The following is an 18,849-nucleotide window of genomic DNA, read 5'->3' on the forward strand; positions in this document are numbered from 1 at the left end:
CCATTCCCCCCATTTCCCCCATTTCCCCCATTCCCCCCATTCCCCCCATTTCCCCCATTTCCCCCATTCCCCCCATTCCCCCCATTTCCCCCCTTTCCCCCCATTCCCCCCATTCCCCCCATTTCCCCCATTTCCCCCCATTTTCCCCCATTTCCCCCATTCCCCCCATTCCCCCCATTCCCCCCCATTTCCCCATTTCCCCCATTTCCCCCATTTCCCCCCATTCCCCCCATTTCCCCCATTCCCCCCTTTTCCCCCATTCCCCCCTTTCCCCCATTTCCCCCATTCTCCCCCATTTCCCCCCTTTCTCCCCCATTTCCCCCCCATTTCCCCCCCATTTCCCCCCCATTTCCCCCCCATTTCCTCACTCCCCCCCTCTTCCTCTCCAGCTTCTTCCACCGCCTCTCCTCCCCACCTCTTCTCCTCCGTCCTCTCTTCCCACCGCCCTCCACCTCCGCTCTGGGGCCAACGCTTCCTGGTGATCCCCTCCACCACCACCACCACCACCACCACCAAATCCATCGCCTACGTCCTCTCTTCCCGCCTCTCCCTCCTCCGCTACTCCACGGGGACCACCACCTCGTGGACCACCCTCCAACCCAACGAAGTTCTCCCCATCGCCCTACAGCGCCCAACGCCACTTTTGGCCATGGCGGCCGACTCCGACGTCGCCGTCTACTACGTTCGCCGCCACGGCGTGAAGTCCTCGGTGGTGGCCGTTCCGCCCTTGGGGGACTTCTGCACCTCCTACCATCTCCAAGCCCCCCCAGATGCCACCATCGTCTTGGTGGCCAACGATGGTGGTGGAGATGTCACCATGGATGGGAGACCTTTAGGTGGCACCGGTTGGCGCCGAGCGCCAATAGGGGATCTCTGGTGGCGGCGGGTGACGTTGGGGACGAGTGGTGGTGGTGGTGGTGGTGGTGGTGGTGGTGGTCACCACCTGTGCCGACTCAACGGGACCTTTGGGGTCTTGAGCTCCAGCGTGGAGCAGGATGAGGAGGAATCCGGGATCCAAGTAAAGTGCGAGTGTGGTGAGTGCCGGGATTGGATGTTCCTCGGGGTTCTGGGGTGGCCTTGGAGGTTCCATGGGTTCCATGGGGGTCTTGGACGCTCCATAGGTTCCATGGGGGTCTTGGACGCTCCATAGGTTCCATGGTGGCATTGGACACTCCATAGGTTCCATGGGGGCATTGGATGCTCCATAGGTTCCATGGGGGCGTTGGACACTCCATAGGTTCCATGGGGGCATTGGACACTCCATAGGTTCCATGGGTGGCATTGAATGCTCCATAGGTTCCACGGTGGTCTTGGACACTCCATAGGTTCCATGGGGGCATTGGACACTCCATAGGTTCCATGGGGGCATTGGACACTCCATAGGTTCCATGGTGGTCTTCGACGCTCCATAGGTTCCATGGGGGTCTTGGACACTCCATAGGTTCCATGGGGGCATTGGACACTCCATAGGTTCCATGGTGGTCTTCGACGCTCCATAGGTTCCATGGGGGTCTTGGACACTCCATAGGTTCCATGGGTGGCATTGGACACTCCATAGGTTCTACAGTGGTGTTGGATGCTCCATAGGTTCTACAGTGGTGTTGGATACTCCATAGGTTCCATGGGGGTCTTGGATGCTCCATAGGTTCCATGGGGGCATTGGACACTCCATAGGTTCCATGGGGGCATTGGACACTCCATAGGTTCCATGGTGGTTGTGGACACTCCATAGCTTCCACAGTGGCGTTGGACGCTCCATAGGTTCTATAGTGGTGTTGGACACTCCATAGGTTCCATGGGGGCGTTGGACACTCCATAGGTTCCATGGGGGCATTGGATGCTCCACAGGTTCCATGGTGGTCTTGGATGCTCCATAGCTTCCACAGTGGTCTTGGATGCTCCACAGGTTCCATGGGGGTCTTGGACACTCCATAGGTTCCACAGTGGCGTTGGATGCTCCATAGGTTCTACAGTGGTGTTGGATACTCCATAGGTTCCATGGGGGTCTTGGACGCTCCATAGGTTCCATGGGGGCATTGGACACTCCATAGGTTCCATGGGGACATTGGACACTCCATAGGTTCCATGGTGGTTGTGGACACTCCATAGCTTCCACAGTGGCGTTGGACGCTCCATAGGTTCTATAGTGGTGTTGGACACTCCATAGGTTCCATGGGGGCGTTGGACACTCCATAGGTTCCATGGGGGCATTGGATGCTCCACAGGTTCCATGGTGGTCTTCGACGCTCCATAGGTTCCATGGGAGTCTTGGACACTCCATAGGTTCCATGGGTGGCATTGGACACTCCATAGGTTCTACAGTGGCGTTGGACACTCCATAGGTTCCATGGGGGTCTTGGATGCTCCATAGGTTCCATGGTGGCATTGGACACTCCATAGGTTCCATGGGGGCATTGGACGCTCCATAGGTTCCATGGGGGTCTTGGACGCTCCATAGGTTCCATGGGGGTCTTGGACGCTCCATAGGTTCCATGGGGGTCTTGGACGCTCCATAGGTTCCATGGGGGCATTGGACACTCCATAGGTTCCATGGGGGGCATTGGACGCTCCATAGCTTCCACAGTGGCCTTGGATGCTCCATAGGTTCCACAGTGGTCTTGGATGCTCCATAGCTTCCACAGTGGCCTTGGATGCTCCATAGGTTCCACGGTGGCTCCTGAACCTTCCGCCCCTCTTGGTCGCCCCCATTCTCACCCCCTCCTCCCTTCCTCCTTCCCAAGACATTCCCAAATCCTGCGCTGAGGTCCTTTGCCCTCCCGGCACGCGCTGCCGCCTCTCCTCCTGCCGTCCCCGCTGCGAAGCCGTGCCTGATGCCACCTGCCACCTCCACCGCCGCGTCCGCACCTTCTCCGACGCCTCCATGGCGTTGCCCATCCCGTGCCGCTACGTCCTGGCCCGGAGCTGCCGATCGGATCCTTCCCTTCCAACACCTTTCAGCGTGGAGGCCCGGATCCTTCCCAAAGGCATCTCCTCCCTCCGGATCCGGGTCTACAACCTCACCGTCACCACCAGGAGGGGACAGAGGAGATTCATCCAGGTGAGGGACAGGGCTTCCGTGCTCATCCGAGCTCTTCCATGCGCGTCCATGCTCATCCAGGCTCTTGCCTTCTCCTCCTGGATCTTCCATGCTCATCCAACCTCTTCCGTGCTCATCCAAGCTCTTCCATGCTCATCCAACCTCTTCCGTGCTCATCCAAGCTCTTCCGTGCTCATCCAAGCTCTTCCATGCTCTTCCAACCTCTTCCATGCTCATCCAACCTCTTCCGTGCTCATCCAAGCTCTTCCATGCTCATCCAAGCTCTTCCAACCTCTTCCATGCTCATCCAGGCTCTTGCCTTCTCCTCCGGGATCTTCCACGCTCATCCAGGCTCTTCCAACCTCTTCCATGCTCATCCAAGCTCTTCCGTGCTCAACCAAGCTCTTCCATGCGTGTCCATGCTCTTCCAACTTCTTCCATGCTCATCCAAGCTCTTCCGTGCTCATCCAAGCTCTTCCATGCTCTTCCACACTCTTCCAGGCTCTTCCAACCTTTTCCATGCTCATCCAGGCTCTTCCACGCTCTTCCACTCTCTTCCAGGCTCTTCCATGTTCTTTTAGGCTCTTCCATGTGTGTCCAATCTCATCCCACTCTTCTCCCACTCTCATCCCACTCTCTTCCCACTCTCCTCCCACTCTCCTCCCACTCTCTTCCCACTCTCTTCCCACTCTTCCCACTCTCCTCCCACTCTCCTCCCACTCTTCTCCCACTCTCTTCCCACTCTCTTCCCACTCTCCTCCCACTCTCTTCCCACTCTCATCCCACTCTCATCCCACTCTCATCCCACTCTCCTCCCACTCTCATCCCACTCTCATCCCACTCTTCCCACTCTTCTCCCACTCTCATCCCACTCTCCTCCCACTCCCATCCCACTCTCCTCCCACTCTCATCCCACTCTCCTCCCACTCTTCTCCCACTCTCCTCCCACTCTCTTCCCACTCTTCTCCCACTCTCATCCCACTCTCCTCCCACTCTCATCCCACTCTCTTCCCACTCTCATCCCACTCTCATCCCACTCTCATCCCACTCTCTTCCCACTCTCTTCCCACTCTCATCCCACTCTCATCCCACTCTTCCCACTCTTCTCCCACTCTCTTCTCACTCTCTTCCCACTCTCTTCCCACTCTCTTCCCACTCTCTTCCCACTCTCATCCCACTCTCATCCCACTCTCCTCCCACTCTCTTCCCACTCTCCTCCCACTCTCATCCCACTCTCCTCCCACTCTCTTCCCACTCTTCTCCCACTCTCTTCCCACTCTCATCCCACTCTCATCCCACTCTCATCCCACTCTCTTCCCACTCTTTCCACTCCCATCCCACTCTCATCCCACTCTCATCCCACTCTCTTCCCACTCTCTTCCCACTCTCATCCCACTCTCTTCCCACTCTCTTCCCACTCTCTTCCCACTCTCTTCCCACTCTCCTCCCACTCTCATCCCACTCTCTTCCCACTCTCTTCCCACTCTCTTCCCACTCTCTTCCCACTCTCCTCCCACTCCCATCCCACTCTCATCCCACTCTCTTCCCACTCTCTTCCCACTCTCTTCCCACTCTTCCCACTCTCCTCCCACTCTCATCCCACTCTCATCCCACTCTCATCCCACTCTCTTCCCACTCTCCTCCCACTCTCCTCCCACTCTTCCCACTCTCATCCCACTCTCTTCCCACTCTCATCCCACTCTCATCCCACTCTCATCCCACTCTCTTCCCACTCTTCTCCCACTCTCCTCCCACTCTCTTCCCACTCTTTTCCCACTCTCTTCCCACTCTTTTCCCACTCTCCTCCCACTCTCCTCCCACTCTCATCCCACTCTCTTCCCACTCTTCTCCCACTCTCCTCCCACTCTCTTCCCACTCTCTTCCCACTCCCATCCCACTCTCATCCCACTCTCTTCCCACTCTCCTCCCACTCTTCCCACTCTCCTCCCACTCTCATCCCACTCTCCTCCCACTCTTTCCACTCTCATCCCACTCTCATCCCACTCTTTCCACTCTCATCCCACTCTTTTCCCACTCTCCTCCCACTCTCATCCCACTCTCTTCCCACTCTCATCCCACTCTCCTCCCACTCTCATCCCACTCTCATCCCACTCTCTTCCCACTCTTCTCCCACTCTCATCCCACTCTCCTCCCACTCTCATCCCACTCTCATCCCACTCTCATCCCACTCTCATCCCACTCTCTTCCCACTCTCATCCCACTCTCTTCCCACTCTCTTCCCACTCTCATCCCACTCTCATCCCACTCTCATCCCACTCTCATCCCACTCTCTTCCCACTCTTCCCACTCTCTTCCCACTCTCTTCCCACTCTCCTCCCACTCTCATCCCACTCTCATCCCACTCTCTTCCCACTCTTCCCACTCTCATCCCACTCTCTTCCCACTCTTCTCCCACTCTCATCCCACTTTTTCCACTCTCTTCCCACTCTCATCCCACTCTCTTCCCACTCTCTTCCCACTCTCTTCCCACTCTCTTCCCACTCTCCTCCCACTCCCATCCCACTCTCATCCCACTCTCTTCCCACTCTTCCCACTCTCTTCCCACTCTCTTCCCACTCTTCCCACTCTCCTCCCACTCTCATCCCACTCTCATCCCACTCTCATCCCACTCTCTTCCCACTCTTCCCACTCTCTTCCCACTCTCTTCCCACTCTTCTCCCACTCTCCTCCCACTCTCATCCCACTCTCATCCCACTCTCTTCCCACTCTCTTCCCACTCTTCTCCCACTCTCCTCCCACTCTCATCCCACTCTCATCCCACTCTCTTCCCACTCTCTTCCCACTCTCTTCCCACTCTTCTCCCACTCTCCTCCCACTCTTCCCACTCTCATCCCACTCTCATCCCACTCTCTTCCCACTCTCTTCCCACTCTCTTCCCACTCTTTTCCCACTCTCTTCCCACTCTCTTCCCACTCTCATCCCACTCTCCTCCCACTCTCCTCCCACTCTCATCCCACTCTCTTCCCACTCTTTTCCCACTCTCTTCCCACTCTCTTCCCACTCTCATCCCACTCTCATCCCACTCTCCTCCCACTCTCATCCCACTCTCTTCCCACTCTCATCCCACTCTTTTCCCACTCTCCTCCCACTCTCCTCCCACTCTCATCCCACTCTCTTCCCACTCTTCTCCCACTCTCCTCCCACTCTCTTCCCACTCTCTTCCCACTCCCATCCCACTCTCATCCCACTCTCTTCCCACTCTCCTCCCACTCTTCCCACTCTCCTCCCACTCTCATCCCACTCTCCTCCCACTCTTTCCACTCTCATCCCACTCTCATCCCACTCTTTCCACTCTCATCCCACTCTTTTCCCACTCTCCTCCCACTCTCATCCCACTCTCATCCCACTCTCTTCCCACTCTCATCCCACTCTCCTCCCACTCTCATCCCACTCTCATCCCACTCTCTTCCCACTCTTCTCCCACTCTCATCCCACTCTCCTCCCACTCTTTTCCCACTCTCTTCCCACTCTCATCCCACTCTCCTCCCACTCTCCTCCCACTCTCTTCCCACTCTCATCCCACTCTCATCCCACTCTCTTCCCACTCTCTTCCCACTCTTCTCCCACTCTCCTCCCACTCTCATCCCACTCTCATCCCACTCTCTTCCCACTCTCTTCCCACTCTCTTCCCACTCTTCTCCCACTCTCCTCCCACTCTTCCCACTCTCATCCCACTCTCATCCCACTCTCTTCCCACTCTCTTCCCACTCTCTTCCCACTCTTTTCCCACTCTCTTCCCACTCTCTTCCCACTCTCATCCCACTCTCCTCCCACTCTCCTCCCACTCTCATCCCACTCTCTTCCCACTCTCTTCCCACTCTTTTCCCACTCTCTTCCCACTCTCTTCCCACTCTCCTCCCACTCTCATCCCACTCTCCTCCCACTCTCATCCCACTCTTTTCCCACTCTCTTCCCACTCTTTTCCCACTCTCCTCCCACTCTCCTCCCACTCTCATCCCACTCTCTTCCCACTCTTCTCCCACTCTCCTCCCACTCTCTTCCCACTCTCTTCCCACTCCCATCCCACTCTCATCCCACTCTCTTCCCACTCTCCTCCCACTCTTCCCACTCTCTTCCCACTCTCATCCCACTCTCCTCCCACTCTTTCCACTCTCATCCCACTCTCATCCCACTCTTTCCACTCTCATCCCACTCTTTTCCCACTCTCCTCCCACTCTCATCCCACTCTCTTCCCACTCTCATCCCACTCTCCTCCCACTCTCATCCCACTCTCATCCCACTCTCTTCCCACTCTTCTCCCACTCTCATCCCACTCTCCTCCCACTCTTTTCCCACTCTCTTCCCACTCTCATCCCACTCTCCTCCCACTCTCCTCCCACTCTCTTCCCACTCTCATCCCACTCTCATCCCACTCTCTTCCCACTCTCATCCCACTCTCTTCCCACTCTCTTCCCACTCTCATCCCACTCTCATCCCACTCTCATCCCACTCTCATCCCACTCTCTTCCCACTCTTCCCACTCTCTTCCCACTCTCTTCCCACTCTCCTCCCACTCTCATCCCACTCTCTTCCCACTCTCATCCCAGTCTCATCCCACTCTCATCCCACTCTCATCCCACTCTCATCCCAGTCTCATCCCACTCTCATCCCACTCTCTTCCCACTCTCCTCCCACTCTCCTCCCACTCTCATCCCACTCTCTTCCCACTCTTCTCCCACTCTCATCCCACTTTTTCCACTCTCTTCCCACTCTCATCCCACTCTCTTTCCACTCTCATCCCACTCTCATCCCACTCCCATCCCACTCTTTCCACTCTCATCCCACTCCTCCCACTCTTCTCCCACTCCCATCGCTCTCCAACCTCCATCTTCAGGTGAACAATCAGAGCTTCCGACTGCCGGTGTCCTTCCATGGGAATCGCATCCTCTTATCCCGGCACGGAAGTGGAATCCTCTTCCAAACCGACTTCTCCCTCCACGTCTCCTACGATTCCAAAGGATCCACCACCATCTCCGTTCCCGGCGTTGTCCCTCAACACCTCTGCGGCCTTTGCGCCGACGGCTTTTCCGATGACGATCCCGGTTCTTCCGAGTCCTTCTGCGAGCGTTTGGCTAAGGGAGAGCTCTTTGGGAGATGCCGGAGGGTGGTGGAACCTTGGGATCACCTGGAAGGATGTACGGAAAAGCCGTGCGGAAAAGAGAGCGTCTGCCGGGCTCTGGCGAACTACGCCGCCGCCTGTGCCGAGCGCGGAGTGGAAGTGCCGGAGTGGCGGAGGGAGGAGGGATGCGGTGAGTGGGACCGGAAGGATCAGGATTGGGATTAACGGCTGCTCTGGGATTGGGATTGGAGGTGGGATTGGGGCTGGGATTGGGATTGGAGCTCAGATTGGAGCTGGGATTGGGATTGGAGCTCAGATTGGAGCTGGGATTAATGTTGGCCGAGAGGATGGTGCTCTGGGATTGGGATTGGAGCTCGGATTGGGGCTGGGATTGGGATTGGAGCTGGGATTGGGGCTGGGATTGGGATTGGAGCTCAGATTGGAGCTGGGATTAATGTTGGCCGAGAGGATGGTGCTCTGGGATTGGGATTGGAGCTCGGATTGGGGCTGGGATTGGGATTGGAGCTCAGATTGGAGCTGGGATTGGGATTGGAGCTCAGATTGGAGCTGGGATTAAGGTTGGCCGAGCGGATGGTGCTCTGGGATTGGGATTGGAGGTGGGATTGGAGCTGGGATTGGGATTGGAGCTGGGATTAAGGTTGGCCAAGAGAATGGTGCTCTGGAATTGGGATTGGAGCTGGGATTGGGATTGGAGCTCAGATCGGAGCTCAGGTTAAGGTTGGCCAAGAGGATGGTGCTCTGGGATTGGGATTGGAGGTGGGATTGGAGCTGGGATTGGGATTGGAGCTCAGATTGGAGCTGGGATTAAGGTTGGCCAAGAGGATGGTGCACTGGGATTGGGATTGGAGCTGGGATTGGAGCTGGGATTAAGGTTGGCCAAGAGAATGGTGCTCTGGGATTGGGATTGGAGGTGGGATTGGAGCTGGGATTGGGATTGGAGCTCAGATTGGAGCTCGGGTTAAGGTTGGCCAAGAGGATGGTGCTCTGGGATGGGGATTGGAGGTGGGATTGGAGCTGGGATTAAGGTTGGCCGAGAGGATGGTGCTCTGGGATTGGGATTGGAGGTGGGATTGGAGCTGGGATTGGAGCTGGGATTGGGATTGGAGCTCGGATTGGAGCTGGGATTAAGGTTGGCCGAGTGGATGGTGCTCTGGAATTGGGATTGGAGCTTGGATTGGGGCTGGGATTGGGATTGGAGCTCAGATTGGAGCTCAGGTTAAGGTTGGCCGAGAGGATGGTGCTCTGGGATTGGGATCGGAGCTGGGATTGGAGCTGGGATTGGGCTTCACTCTGGGATTGGCATTTGGGATTAAGATTTTTCTATTGCTCTGGGATTGGCATTTGCTTTGGGATCAGGATTTGCTCTGGGATTGGGATTCCATTCTGCAATTGGGATTCCATTCTGGGATTGGGATTCCATTCTGGCATTGGGATTTCATTCTGGGATTGGGATTCCATACTGGGATCGGGATTTCATTCTGGGATCGGGATTCCATTCTGGGATTGGGATTTCATTCTGGGATTGGGATTCCATTCTGGGATTGGGATTCCATTCTGGGATTGGGATTTCATTCTGCGATTGGGATTTCATTCTGGGATCGGGATTCCATTCTGGGATTGGGATTCCATTCTGGGATTGGGATTCCATTCTGGGATTGGGATTCCATTCTGGGATTGGGATTTCATTCTGGGATTGGGATTCCATTCTGGGATTGGGATTTCATTCTGGGATTGGGATTCCATGCTGGGATTGGGATTTCATTCTGGGATTGGGATTCAGATTAGCTCCGGGATTAAGCTTTGCGACGCACACGTTGCTTTGGGATCGGGATCTACCCCAGGATCGGGATTTACACCGGGATCGGGATTTACACCGGGATCGGGATTATCCCCCTCCCACCCCCAGTGTTTCCCAGGATGGTGACCCCTCTGTCCCTTTCCTCCTCCCTTTTCCAACCCCTCCCACCTCCCCCACAGCCCCATCCCGCCCGGAAAACACCTCGACCTCCTCCCAGGAAACCTACGGATGCAACCACGGACTCGCCTTCCTCAACGGCAGCTGCGTGGCCACCACCTCGGAGCCTCCTGGTTGCCACCACGACGGCCATCATTACGCCCCCGGCCAGAAGGTCTGGGCAGGAGACAACTGCACCCAACGTTGCGTCTGCGACGGAGAAGAACATCGGATGCGGTGCCGGGAGGAATGTTGTCGCCGAGGGGAGCGATGCCGGGTGGAAAAGGAGGTGGTTGGATGTCATCCTGAGAGTTACGGGAAGTGCAGCTCCGGGAGGGATCAGAGCTACGTCACCTTCGATGGTCACCGCGGTGGGTTTGGAGGGAGATGCCTCCAGGAGTTCGTTGGGACGTGCGAAGCCGCTGAGGGGTTGGTGGACTTCCAAGTGTTGGTGAGGAATGAGGGGAAGAGGCCGTACGGAGTCGCCGTCGCCCGAACGGTCCACGTCCTTCTGGAAGGGCACAACGTTACCCTCAGCCATGAATTCCCGGAAAAGGCCATGGTGAGATCTTGGGAGGTGGAGAAGAGAGCGGAGAGCGGGAATGGGGTTGGAGTTGAGTTTGGGGTGGGAGAAGGTGTTGAGGTTGAGGTCAGAGTTGAGTTTGGAGCTCAGAAGGAGTTGAGGTTGAGGTCAGAGTTGAGTTTGGAGCTCAGAAAGTGTTGAGGTTGAGGTCAGAGTTGAGTTTGGAGTTGAGAAAGTGTTGAGGTTGAGGTCAGAGTTGGGTTTGGAGCTCAGAAGGAGTTGAGGTTGAGGTCAGAGTTGAGTTTGGAGCTGAGAAAGTGTTGAGGTTGAGGTCAGAGTTGAGTTTGGAGCTCAGAAAGAGTTGAGGTTGAGGTCAGAGTTGAGTTTGGAGCTCCGAAAGAGTTGAAGTTGAGGTCAGAGTTGAGTTTGGAGCTCAGAAAGAGTTGAGGTTGAGGTCAGAGTTGAGTTTGGAGCTCAGAAGGTGTTGAGGTTGAGGTCAGAGTTGAGTTTGGAGCTGAGAAAGTGTTGAGGTTGAGGTCAGAGTTGGGTTTGGAGCTGAGAAAGTGTTGAGGTTGAGGTCAGAGTTGAGTTTGGAGCTCAGAAAGTGTTGAGGTTGAGGTCAGAGTTGAGTTTGGAGCTCAGAAGGAGTTGAGGTTGAGGTCAGAGTTGAGTTTGGAGCTGAGAAAGTGTTGAGGTTGAGGTCAGAGTTGAGTTTGGAGCTCAGAAGGTGTTGAGGTTGAGGTCAGAGTTGAGTTTGGAGCTCAGAAAGTGTTGATGTTGAGGTCAGAGTTGGGTTTGGGATTGAGAAAGTGTTGAGGTTGAGGTCAGAGTTGAGTTTGGAGCTCAGAAGGTGTTGAGGTTGAGGTCGGAGTTGAGTTTGGAGCTCAGAAAGAGTTGAGGTTGAGGTCAGAGTTGAGTTTGGAGCTCAGAAAGTGTTGAGGTTGAGGTCAGAGTTGAGTTTGGAGCTGAGAAAGTGTTGAGGTTGAGGTCAGAGTTGAGTTTGGAGCTCAGAAAGTGTTGAGGTTGAGGTCAGAGTTGAGTTTGGGGTTGAGAAAGTGTTGGAGGAGGTGTTGAGGTTGATGGGATTGGGTTGAGGTTCAAGTTGGACTTAGACTTGAGGTTCAGGTTGGTGTTGAGGTTGAGTTTGGGGTTGGAGGTGGTGTTGAGGTTGAGTTTGGGGTTGGAGATGGTGTTGAGGTTGACTTTGGAGTTGAGTTTGGTCTTGGAGATGGTGTTGAGGTTGGAATTGGGGTTGAGTTTGGGTTTGGAGATGGTGTTGAGGTTGACTTTGGTCTTGGAGATGGTGTTGGGGTTGAGTTTGGGGTTGAGTTTGGGTTTGGAGATGGTGTTGAGGTTGACCTTTGGGCTTGGAGATGGTGTTGAGGTTGAGTTTGGTCTTGGAGATGGTCTTGAGGTTGACTTTGGTCTTGGAGGTGGTCTTGAGGTTGGAATTGGGGTTGAGTTTGGTCTTGGAGGTGGTCTTGAGGTTGAGTTTGGTCTTGGAGATGGTGTTGAGGTCGGAATTGGGGTTGACTTTGGGCTTGGAGATGGTCTTGAGGTTGGAATTGGGGTTGAGTTTGGGCTTGGAGGTGGTCTTGAGGTTGACTTTGGTCTTGGAGATGGTGTTGAGGTTGACTTTGGGCTTGGAGATGGTATTTGAGGTTGGAATTGGGGTTGAGTTTGGGGTTGGAGATGGTCTTGAGGTTGACTTTGGGCTTGGAGATGGTATTTGAGGTTGGAATTGGGGTTGAGTTTGGGCTTGGAGGTGGTCTTGAGGTTGACTTTGGTCTTGGAATGGTGTTGAGGTTGGATTTGGAGTTGAGTTTGGGCTTGGAGATGGTATTTGAGGTTGGAATTGAGGTTGAGTTTGGGCTTGGAGATGGTCTTGAGGTTGAGTTTGGTCTTGGAGGTGGTCTTGAGGTTGGAATTGGGGTTGAGTTTGGTCTTGGAGGTGGTCTTGAGGTTGGAATTGGGGTTGAGTTTGGTCTTGGAGGTGGTCTTGAGGTTGAGTTTGGTCTTGGAGATGGTGTTGAGGTCGGAATTGGGGTTGAGTTTGGGCTTGGAGATGGTCTTGAGGTTGGAATTGGGGTTGAGTTTGGGCTTGGAGGTGGTCTTGAGGTTGACTTTGGTCTTGGAATGGTGTTGAGGTTGGATTTGGAGTTGAGTTTGGGCTTGGAGATGGTATTTGATGTTGGAATTGAGGTTGAGTTTGGGCTTGGAGATGGTGTTGAGGTTGACTTTGGTCTTGGAGATGGTATTTGAGGTTGGAATTGGGGTTGAGTTTGGGGTTGGCGGTGGTTTTGATGTTGAATTTGGCCTTGGAGATGGTATTTGAGGTTGAGTTTGGAGTTGAGTTTGCTCTTGGAGATGGTGTTGAGGTTGGAGATGGTCTTGATGTTGAGTTTGGTCTTGGAGATGGTATTTGAGGTTGGAATTGGGGTTGACTTTGGTCCTGAGGTTGACCTTTGGCTCTGAACGCCGCCTCTCCCCGCGCTCCCCTCCCCCTGAGCTTCTCCACCCCAACCCCGAACACCGCCCACCGCTCCCCTCTCCCCTCTCAGGTTGATGGTCTCCTGGTCCACCTCCCCCACGTCCTCCTTGAGGGCAACATCTCCATCTCCCGCCGGGGTTGGGGCACCTCCTTGATCACCTCTTTCCACTTGACCATCTCCTTCGATGGACAAAGCCACTTGGCCGTCACCGTTCCGAGCTCTTATTCCGGATTTCTCCGTGGCCTCTGCGGTGACTTTGATGGTGATCCCCATAACGACGTCCTCAAAGTGGTGACAACATCTACACCGGGTTGCGAAGAGCCACCGCCGCGGCCGTGTTCCCGTTTGGACGTCATCGCCCGCAAGCAAAGAGACACCAACGAGGAATGTGGACTCATCCTCTTCCCTGAAGGACCTTTCCGAGGTTGTCATTCCAAGGTTGACCCCGAAAGCTTCTTCCAGGATTGCGTCATGGATTACTGCGTCTTCCGAGGACACAAAGGCGTCGTGTGTCAAGCGTTGAAGGGTTACGCCGCCGCTTGCCAGGAGGTCGGAGTGGACCTGGAGGAGTGGCGCTCCAAGAACGTCTGCGGTAGGTGACCCTCAGGAGGTCCTGAGGAGAGGAGGAGGAGGTGGAGAATCCCTGATTGGGGATCTCCACCCAACGTGGATGGGGTGGGAAGGTCCCTCAAGGGGTGGTTTCCACCTCAAAGGGGGTCAAAAGGGAGATGGGAACGTTCTCAGTGGAGGGAGAACGTGGATTGAGGTCTCCATCTGGTGGCAAAGAGGAGGAGAACTCTCCATCCGTGGATTGAGGTCTCCATCTGGTGGCAAAGAGGAGGAGAACTCTCCATCCGTGGATTGAGGTCTCCATCTGGTGGCAAAGAGGAGGAGAACTCTCCATCCGTGGATTGAGGTCTCCATGTGGTGGCAAAGAGGAGGAGAACTCTCCATCCATGGATTGAGGTCTCCATCTGGTGGCAAAGAGGAGGAGAACTCTCCATCCGTGGATTGAGGTCTCCATCTGGTGGCAAAGAGGAGGAGAACTCTCCATCCATGGATTGAGGTCTCCATCTGGTGGCAAAGAGGAGGAGAACTCTCCATCCGTGGATTGAGGTCTCCATGTGGTGACAAAGAGGAGGAGAACTCTCCATCCATGGATTGAGGTCTCCATGTGGTCTCAAAGAGGAGGAGAACTCTCCATCCGTGGATTGAGGTCTCCATCTGGTGGCAAAGAGGAGGAGAACTCTCCATCCATGGATTGAGGTCTCCATCTGGTGGCAAAGAGGAGGAGAACTCTCCATCCATGGATTGAGGTCTCCATCTGGTGGCAAAGAGGAGGAGAACTCTCCATCCGTGGATTGAGGTCTCCATCTGGTGGCAAAGAGGAGGAGAACTCTCCATCCGTGGATTGAGGTCTCCATCTGGTGGCAAAGAGGAGGAGAACTCTCCATCCATGGATTGAGGTCTCCATCTGGTGGCGAAGAGGAGGAGAACTCTCGATTGAGGTCTCCATCTGGTGGCAAAGAGGAGGAGAACTCTCCATCCGTGGATTGAGATCTCCATGTGGTCTCAAAGAGGAGGAGAACTCTCCATCCGTGGATTGAGGTCTCCATTGGTGGCAAAGAGGAGGAGAACTCTCCATCCATGGATTGAGATCTCCATCTGGTGGCGAAGAGGAGGAGAACTCTCCATCCGTGGATTGAGGTCTCCATCTGGTGGCAAAGAGGAGGAGAACTCTCCATCCGTGGATTGAGGTCTCCATCTGGTGGCAAAGAGGAGGAGAACTCTCCATCCGTGGATTGAGGTCTCCATCTGGTGGCAAAGAGGAGGAGAACTCTCCATCCGTGGATTGAGGTCTCCATCTGGTGGCAAAGAGGAGGAGAACTCTCCATCCATGGATTGAGATCTCCATCTGGTGGCAAAGAGGAGGAGAACTCTCCATCCGTGGATTGAGGTCTCCATCTGGTGGCAAAGAGGAGGAGAACTCTCCATCCGTGGATTGAGGTCTCCATCTGGTGGCAAAGAGGAGGAGAACTCTCCATCCATGGATTGAGATCTCCATCTGGTGGCAAAGAGGAGGAGAACTCTCCATCCGTGGATTGAGGTCTCCATGTGGTCTCAAAGAGGAGGAGAACTCTCCATCCGTGGATTGAGATCTCCATCTGGTGGCAAAGAGGAGGAGAACTCTCCATCCATGGATTGAGGTCTCCATCTGGTGGCAAAGAGGAGGAGAACTCTCCATCCATGGATTGAGGTCTCCATCTGGTGGCAAAGAGGAGGAGAACACTCCATCCATGGATTGAGGTCTCCATCTGGTGGCAAAGAGGAGGAGAACTCTCCATCCATGGATTGAGGTCTCCATCTGGTGGCAAAGAGGAGGAGAACTCTCGATTGAGGTCTCCATCTGGTGGCAAAGAGGAGGAGAACTCTCCATCTGTGGATTGAGGTCTCCATCTGGTGGCAAAGAGGAGGAGAACTCTCCATCCAAGAACATGGATTGAGGTCTCCATCTGGTGGCAAAGAGGAGGAGAACTCTCCATCCGTGGATTGAGGTCTCCATCTGGTGGCAAAGAGGAGGAGAACTCTCCATCCGTGGATTGAGGTCTCCATCTGGTGGCAAAGAGGAGGAGAACTCTCCATCCGTGGATTGAGGTCTCCATCTGGTGGCAAAGAGGAGGAGAACTCTCCATCCATGGATTGAGGTCTCCATCTGGTGGCAAAGAGGAGGAGAACTCTCCATCCATGGATTGAGGTCTCCATCTGGTGGCAAAGAGGAGGAGAACACTCCATCCATGGATTGAGGTCTCCATCTGGTGGCGAAGAGGAGGAGAACTCTCCATCCAAGAACATGGATTGAGGTCTCCATCTGGTGGCAAAGAGGAGGAGAACTCTCCATCCGTGGATTGAGGTCTCCATCTGGTGGCAAAGAGGAGGAGAACTCTCCATCCATGGATTGAGATCTCCATCTGGTGGCAAAGAGGAGGAGAACTCTCCATCCATGGATTGAGGTCTCCATCTGGTGGCGAAGAGGAGGAGAACTCTCCATCCATGGATTGAGGTCTCCATCTGGTGGCAAAGAGGAGGAGAACTCTCCATCCATGGATTGAGGTCTCCATCTGGTGGCAAAGAGGAGGAGAACTCTCGATTGAGGTCTCCATCTGGTGGCAAAGAGGAGGAGAACTCTCCATCCGTGGATTGAGGTCTCCATCTGGTGGCAAAGAGGAGGAGAACTCTCCATCCATGGATTGAGGTCTCCATCTGGTGGCAAAGAGGAGGAGAACTCTCCATCCGTGGATTGAGGTCTCCATCTGGTGGCAAAGAGGAGGAGAACTCTCCATCCGTGGATTGAGATCTCCATCTGGTGGCAAAGAGGAGGAGAACTCTCCATCCGTGGATTGAGATCTCCATCTGGTGGCAAAGAGGAGGAGAACTCTCCATCCAAAATCATGGATTGAGGTCTCTATGTGGTCTCAAAGAGGAGGAGAACATTTGAGTGGAGATCTCCATCCAAGTTGACTTCCAGAAGGTGATGGAACCCCCTCAGATGAGGAGAATCCTCCATGGAGGTCTCCATCCATGGTCACCCCAGTGCTAAAATCCCCACTTTGGGAATTCCACCTTCTTTGAGAGCCTCCGGAAGGACCTGAGCTGATCCATAGAGGAGAACAATCCTCCTCCATCCTCCGAAAGCCCTCAAAACACCCTGAGATGAACTGCTGGGCTGTCAACACCTCCATCCCACCCCACCGCAGGTCCTAAATGTCCTCTTTCTCCACCTTCAGCCCCTTCTTGTCCTCCTCATTCCCACTACCAACTCAACGGCACTTCGTGTCCCACCACGTGCGCTCAATCCCACCGCCGGGACCTCTGTGACCTTCCGAGGACCGAAGGTTGCTTCTGCGACGACGGTTTCCTCCTCAACGGCGACCGTTGCGTTCCACCATGGCTTTGTGGTTGCCACCACGGCGGACGTTACCACCACCGCGGAGAAGAATTCTACCCGGAAGAAGGTTGTTCCCAACGATGCCGTTGTACGGCGGAAGGGACGGTGACCTGTTGGACATCTCCGTGTCCTCCAGGATGGGAATGTCGAGTGGAGAACGGAGTCCGCGGTTGCCACGGTGGACACGGAGGACGTTGTGTCCTCTTGGGAAGACGGCGGTTGGTGACCTTCGATGGGAGGAAGGTCACCTTCGGGGCGGAGTGCGGCGGTTACGTCGTGGCCAAGGTGTGCCGGGGAGGGGGTCAACGCTTGGAGGTGACGGTGGACAACCAGGGAGGGGTCACCGTCTCGGTCGAGGGCGTGGCGGTCACCATGAAGAGTGGGAGGACGTCGACCGTGGACGTGAGTGCTTCTGGGTGGGCAATTGCTTTGGAGACTTCTTGGGTGGATCCCGGACCTTGGGAGGCTTCTTGGCCTCTTTAGTGGCCAGAAAAGGCTCTCCCAGACCTTTCTTCTCCTCTTCATCCCTTCTAGAAAGCTCTCCGAGACCCTCCTTCTCCTCTTCATCCCTTCTAGAAAGCTCTCCGAGACCCTCCTTCTCCTCTTTATCCCTTCTAGAAAGCTCTCCGAGACCCTCCTTCTCCTCTTCATCCCTTCTAGAAACCCCTCTGAGATCCTTCTCCTCTTCATCCCTCCTCAAAAGCTCTCCAGGATCCTCCTTCTCCTTCTAGAAAGCTCTCCGAGATCCTTCTTCTCCTCTTCATCCCTCCTCAAAAGCTCTCTGAGATCCTTCTCCTCTTCATCTCTCCTCAAACGATCTCCAGAACCCTCCTTCTCCTTCTAGAAAGCTCTCTGAGATCCTCCTTCTCCTCTTCATCCCTCCTCAAAAGCTCTCTGAGATCCTTCTTCTCTTCATCCCTCCTCAAACGATCTCCAGAACCCTTCTTCTCCTTCTAGAAAGCTCTCTGAGATCCTTCTCCTCTTCATCCCTCCTCAAAAGCTCTCCGAGACTCTTCTTCTCCTCTTCATCCCTTCTAGAAACCCCTCTGAGATCCTTCTCCTCTTCATCTCTCCTCAAAAGATCTCCAGAACCCTTCTTCTCCTTCCATAAAGCTCTCTGAGATCCTCCTTCTCTTCATCCCTCCTCTAAAGCTCTCCAGGACTCTCCTCCTTCTCCAATCTCCTCCAAAAAGCTCTCCCGATACCTTCTTCTCCTTCTAGAAAGCTCTCCGAGACTCTTCTTCTCCTCTTCATCCCTTCTAGAAACCCCTCTGAGATCCTTCTCCTCTTCGTCCCTCCTCAAAAGATCTCCAGGATCCTCCTTCTCCTTCTAGAAAGCTCTCTGAGCTCCTCCTCCTCTCCTTCTCCTCCTCCTCATCCTCCTTTTCCCACCACCATTCCCTCTTTCTCCTCCAAAAACCCCTCTGAGATCCTCCTCCTCTCCTTCTCCTGCTCCTCATCCTCCTTTTCCCACCACCATTCCCTCCTTTTCCCTCTTTCTCCTCCAAAACCCCTCTGAGATCCTCCTCCTCTCCTTCTTTTCCTCCTCATCCTCCTTTTCCCACCACCATTCCCTCCATCTCCTCCAAAACCCCTCTGAGATCCTCCTCCTCTCCTTCTCCTGCTCCTCATCTTCCTTTTCCCACCACCATTCCCTCTTTCTCCTCCAAAACCCCTCTGAGATCCTCCTCCTCTCCTTCTCCTGCTCCTCATCCTCCTTTTCCCACCACCATTCCCTCTTTCTCCTCCAAAAACCCCTCTGAGATCCTCCTCCTCTCCTTCTTTTCCTCCTCATC

The 18,849-nt window shown here is 54.7% G+C and overlaps 1 protein-coding gene across 1 annotated transcript in view; it reads left to right on the forward strand.

Moving 5' to 3' along the window:
• The first annotated feature begins 597 nt into the window (after nucleotides 1-597).
• The window catches only part of LOC128849928 (IgGFc-binding protein-like), a 33,135-nt gene continuing 14,883 nt past the window's right edge, over nucleotides 598-18,849 (forward strand). Inside the window, exons 1-6 of the mRNA XM_054052650.1 lie at nucleotides 598-1,034; nucleotides 2,742-3,058; nucleotides 7,893-8,307; nucleotides 10,116-10,654; nucleotides 13,177-13,699; nucleotides 16,893-17,455. Of these exons, the coding sequence (XP_053908625.1) occupies nucleotides 650-1,034; nucleotides 2,742-3,058; nucleotides 7,893-8,307; nucleotides 10,116-10,654; nucleotides 13,177-13,699; nucleotides 16,893-17,455 (2,742 nt within the window). The 5' untranslated portion in view covers nucleotides 598-649. The remainder of the gene's footprint in view (nucleotides 1,035-2,741; nucleotides 3,059-7,892; nucleotides 8,308-10,115; nucleotides 10,655-13,176; nucleotides 13,700-16,892; nucleotides 17,456-18,849) is intronic.

This window comes from Cuculus canorus, chromosome 35, assembly GCF_017976375.1.
Source record: "Cuculus canorus isolate bCucCan1 chromosome 35, bCucCan1.pri, whole genome shotgun sequence".
NCBI classification, from domain to species: domain Eukaryota; kingdom Metazoa; phylum Chordata; class Aves; order Cuculiformes; family Cuculidae; genus Cuculus; species Cuculus canorus.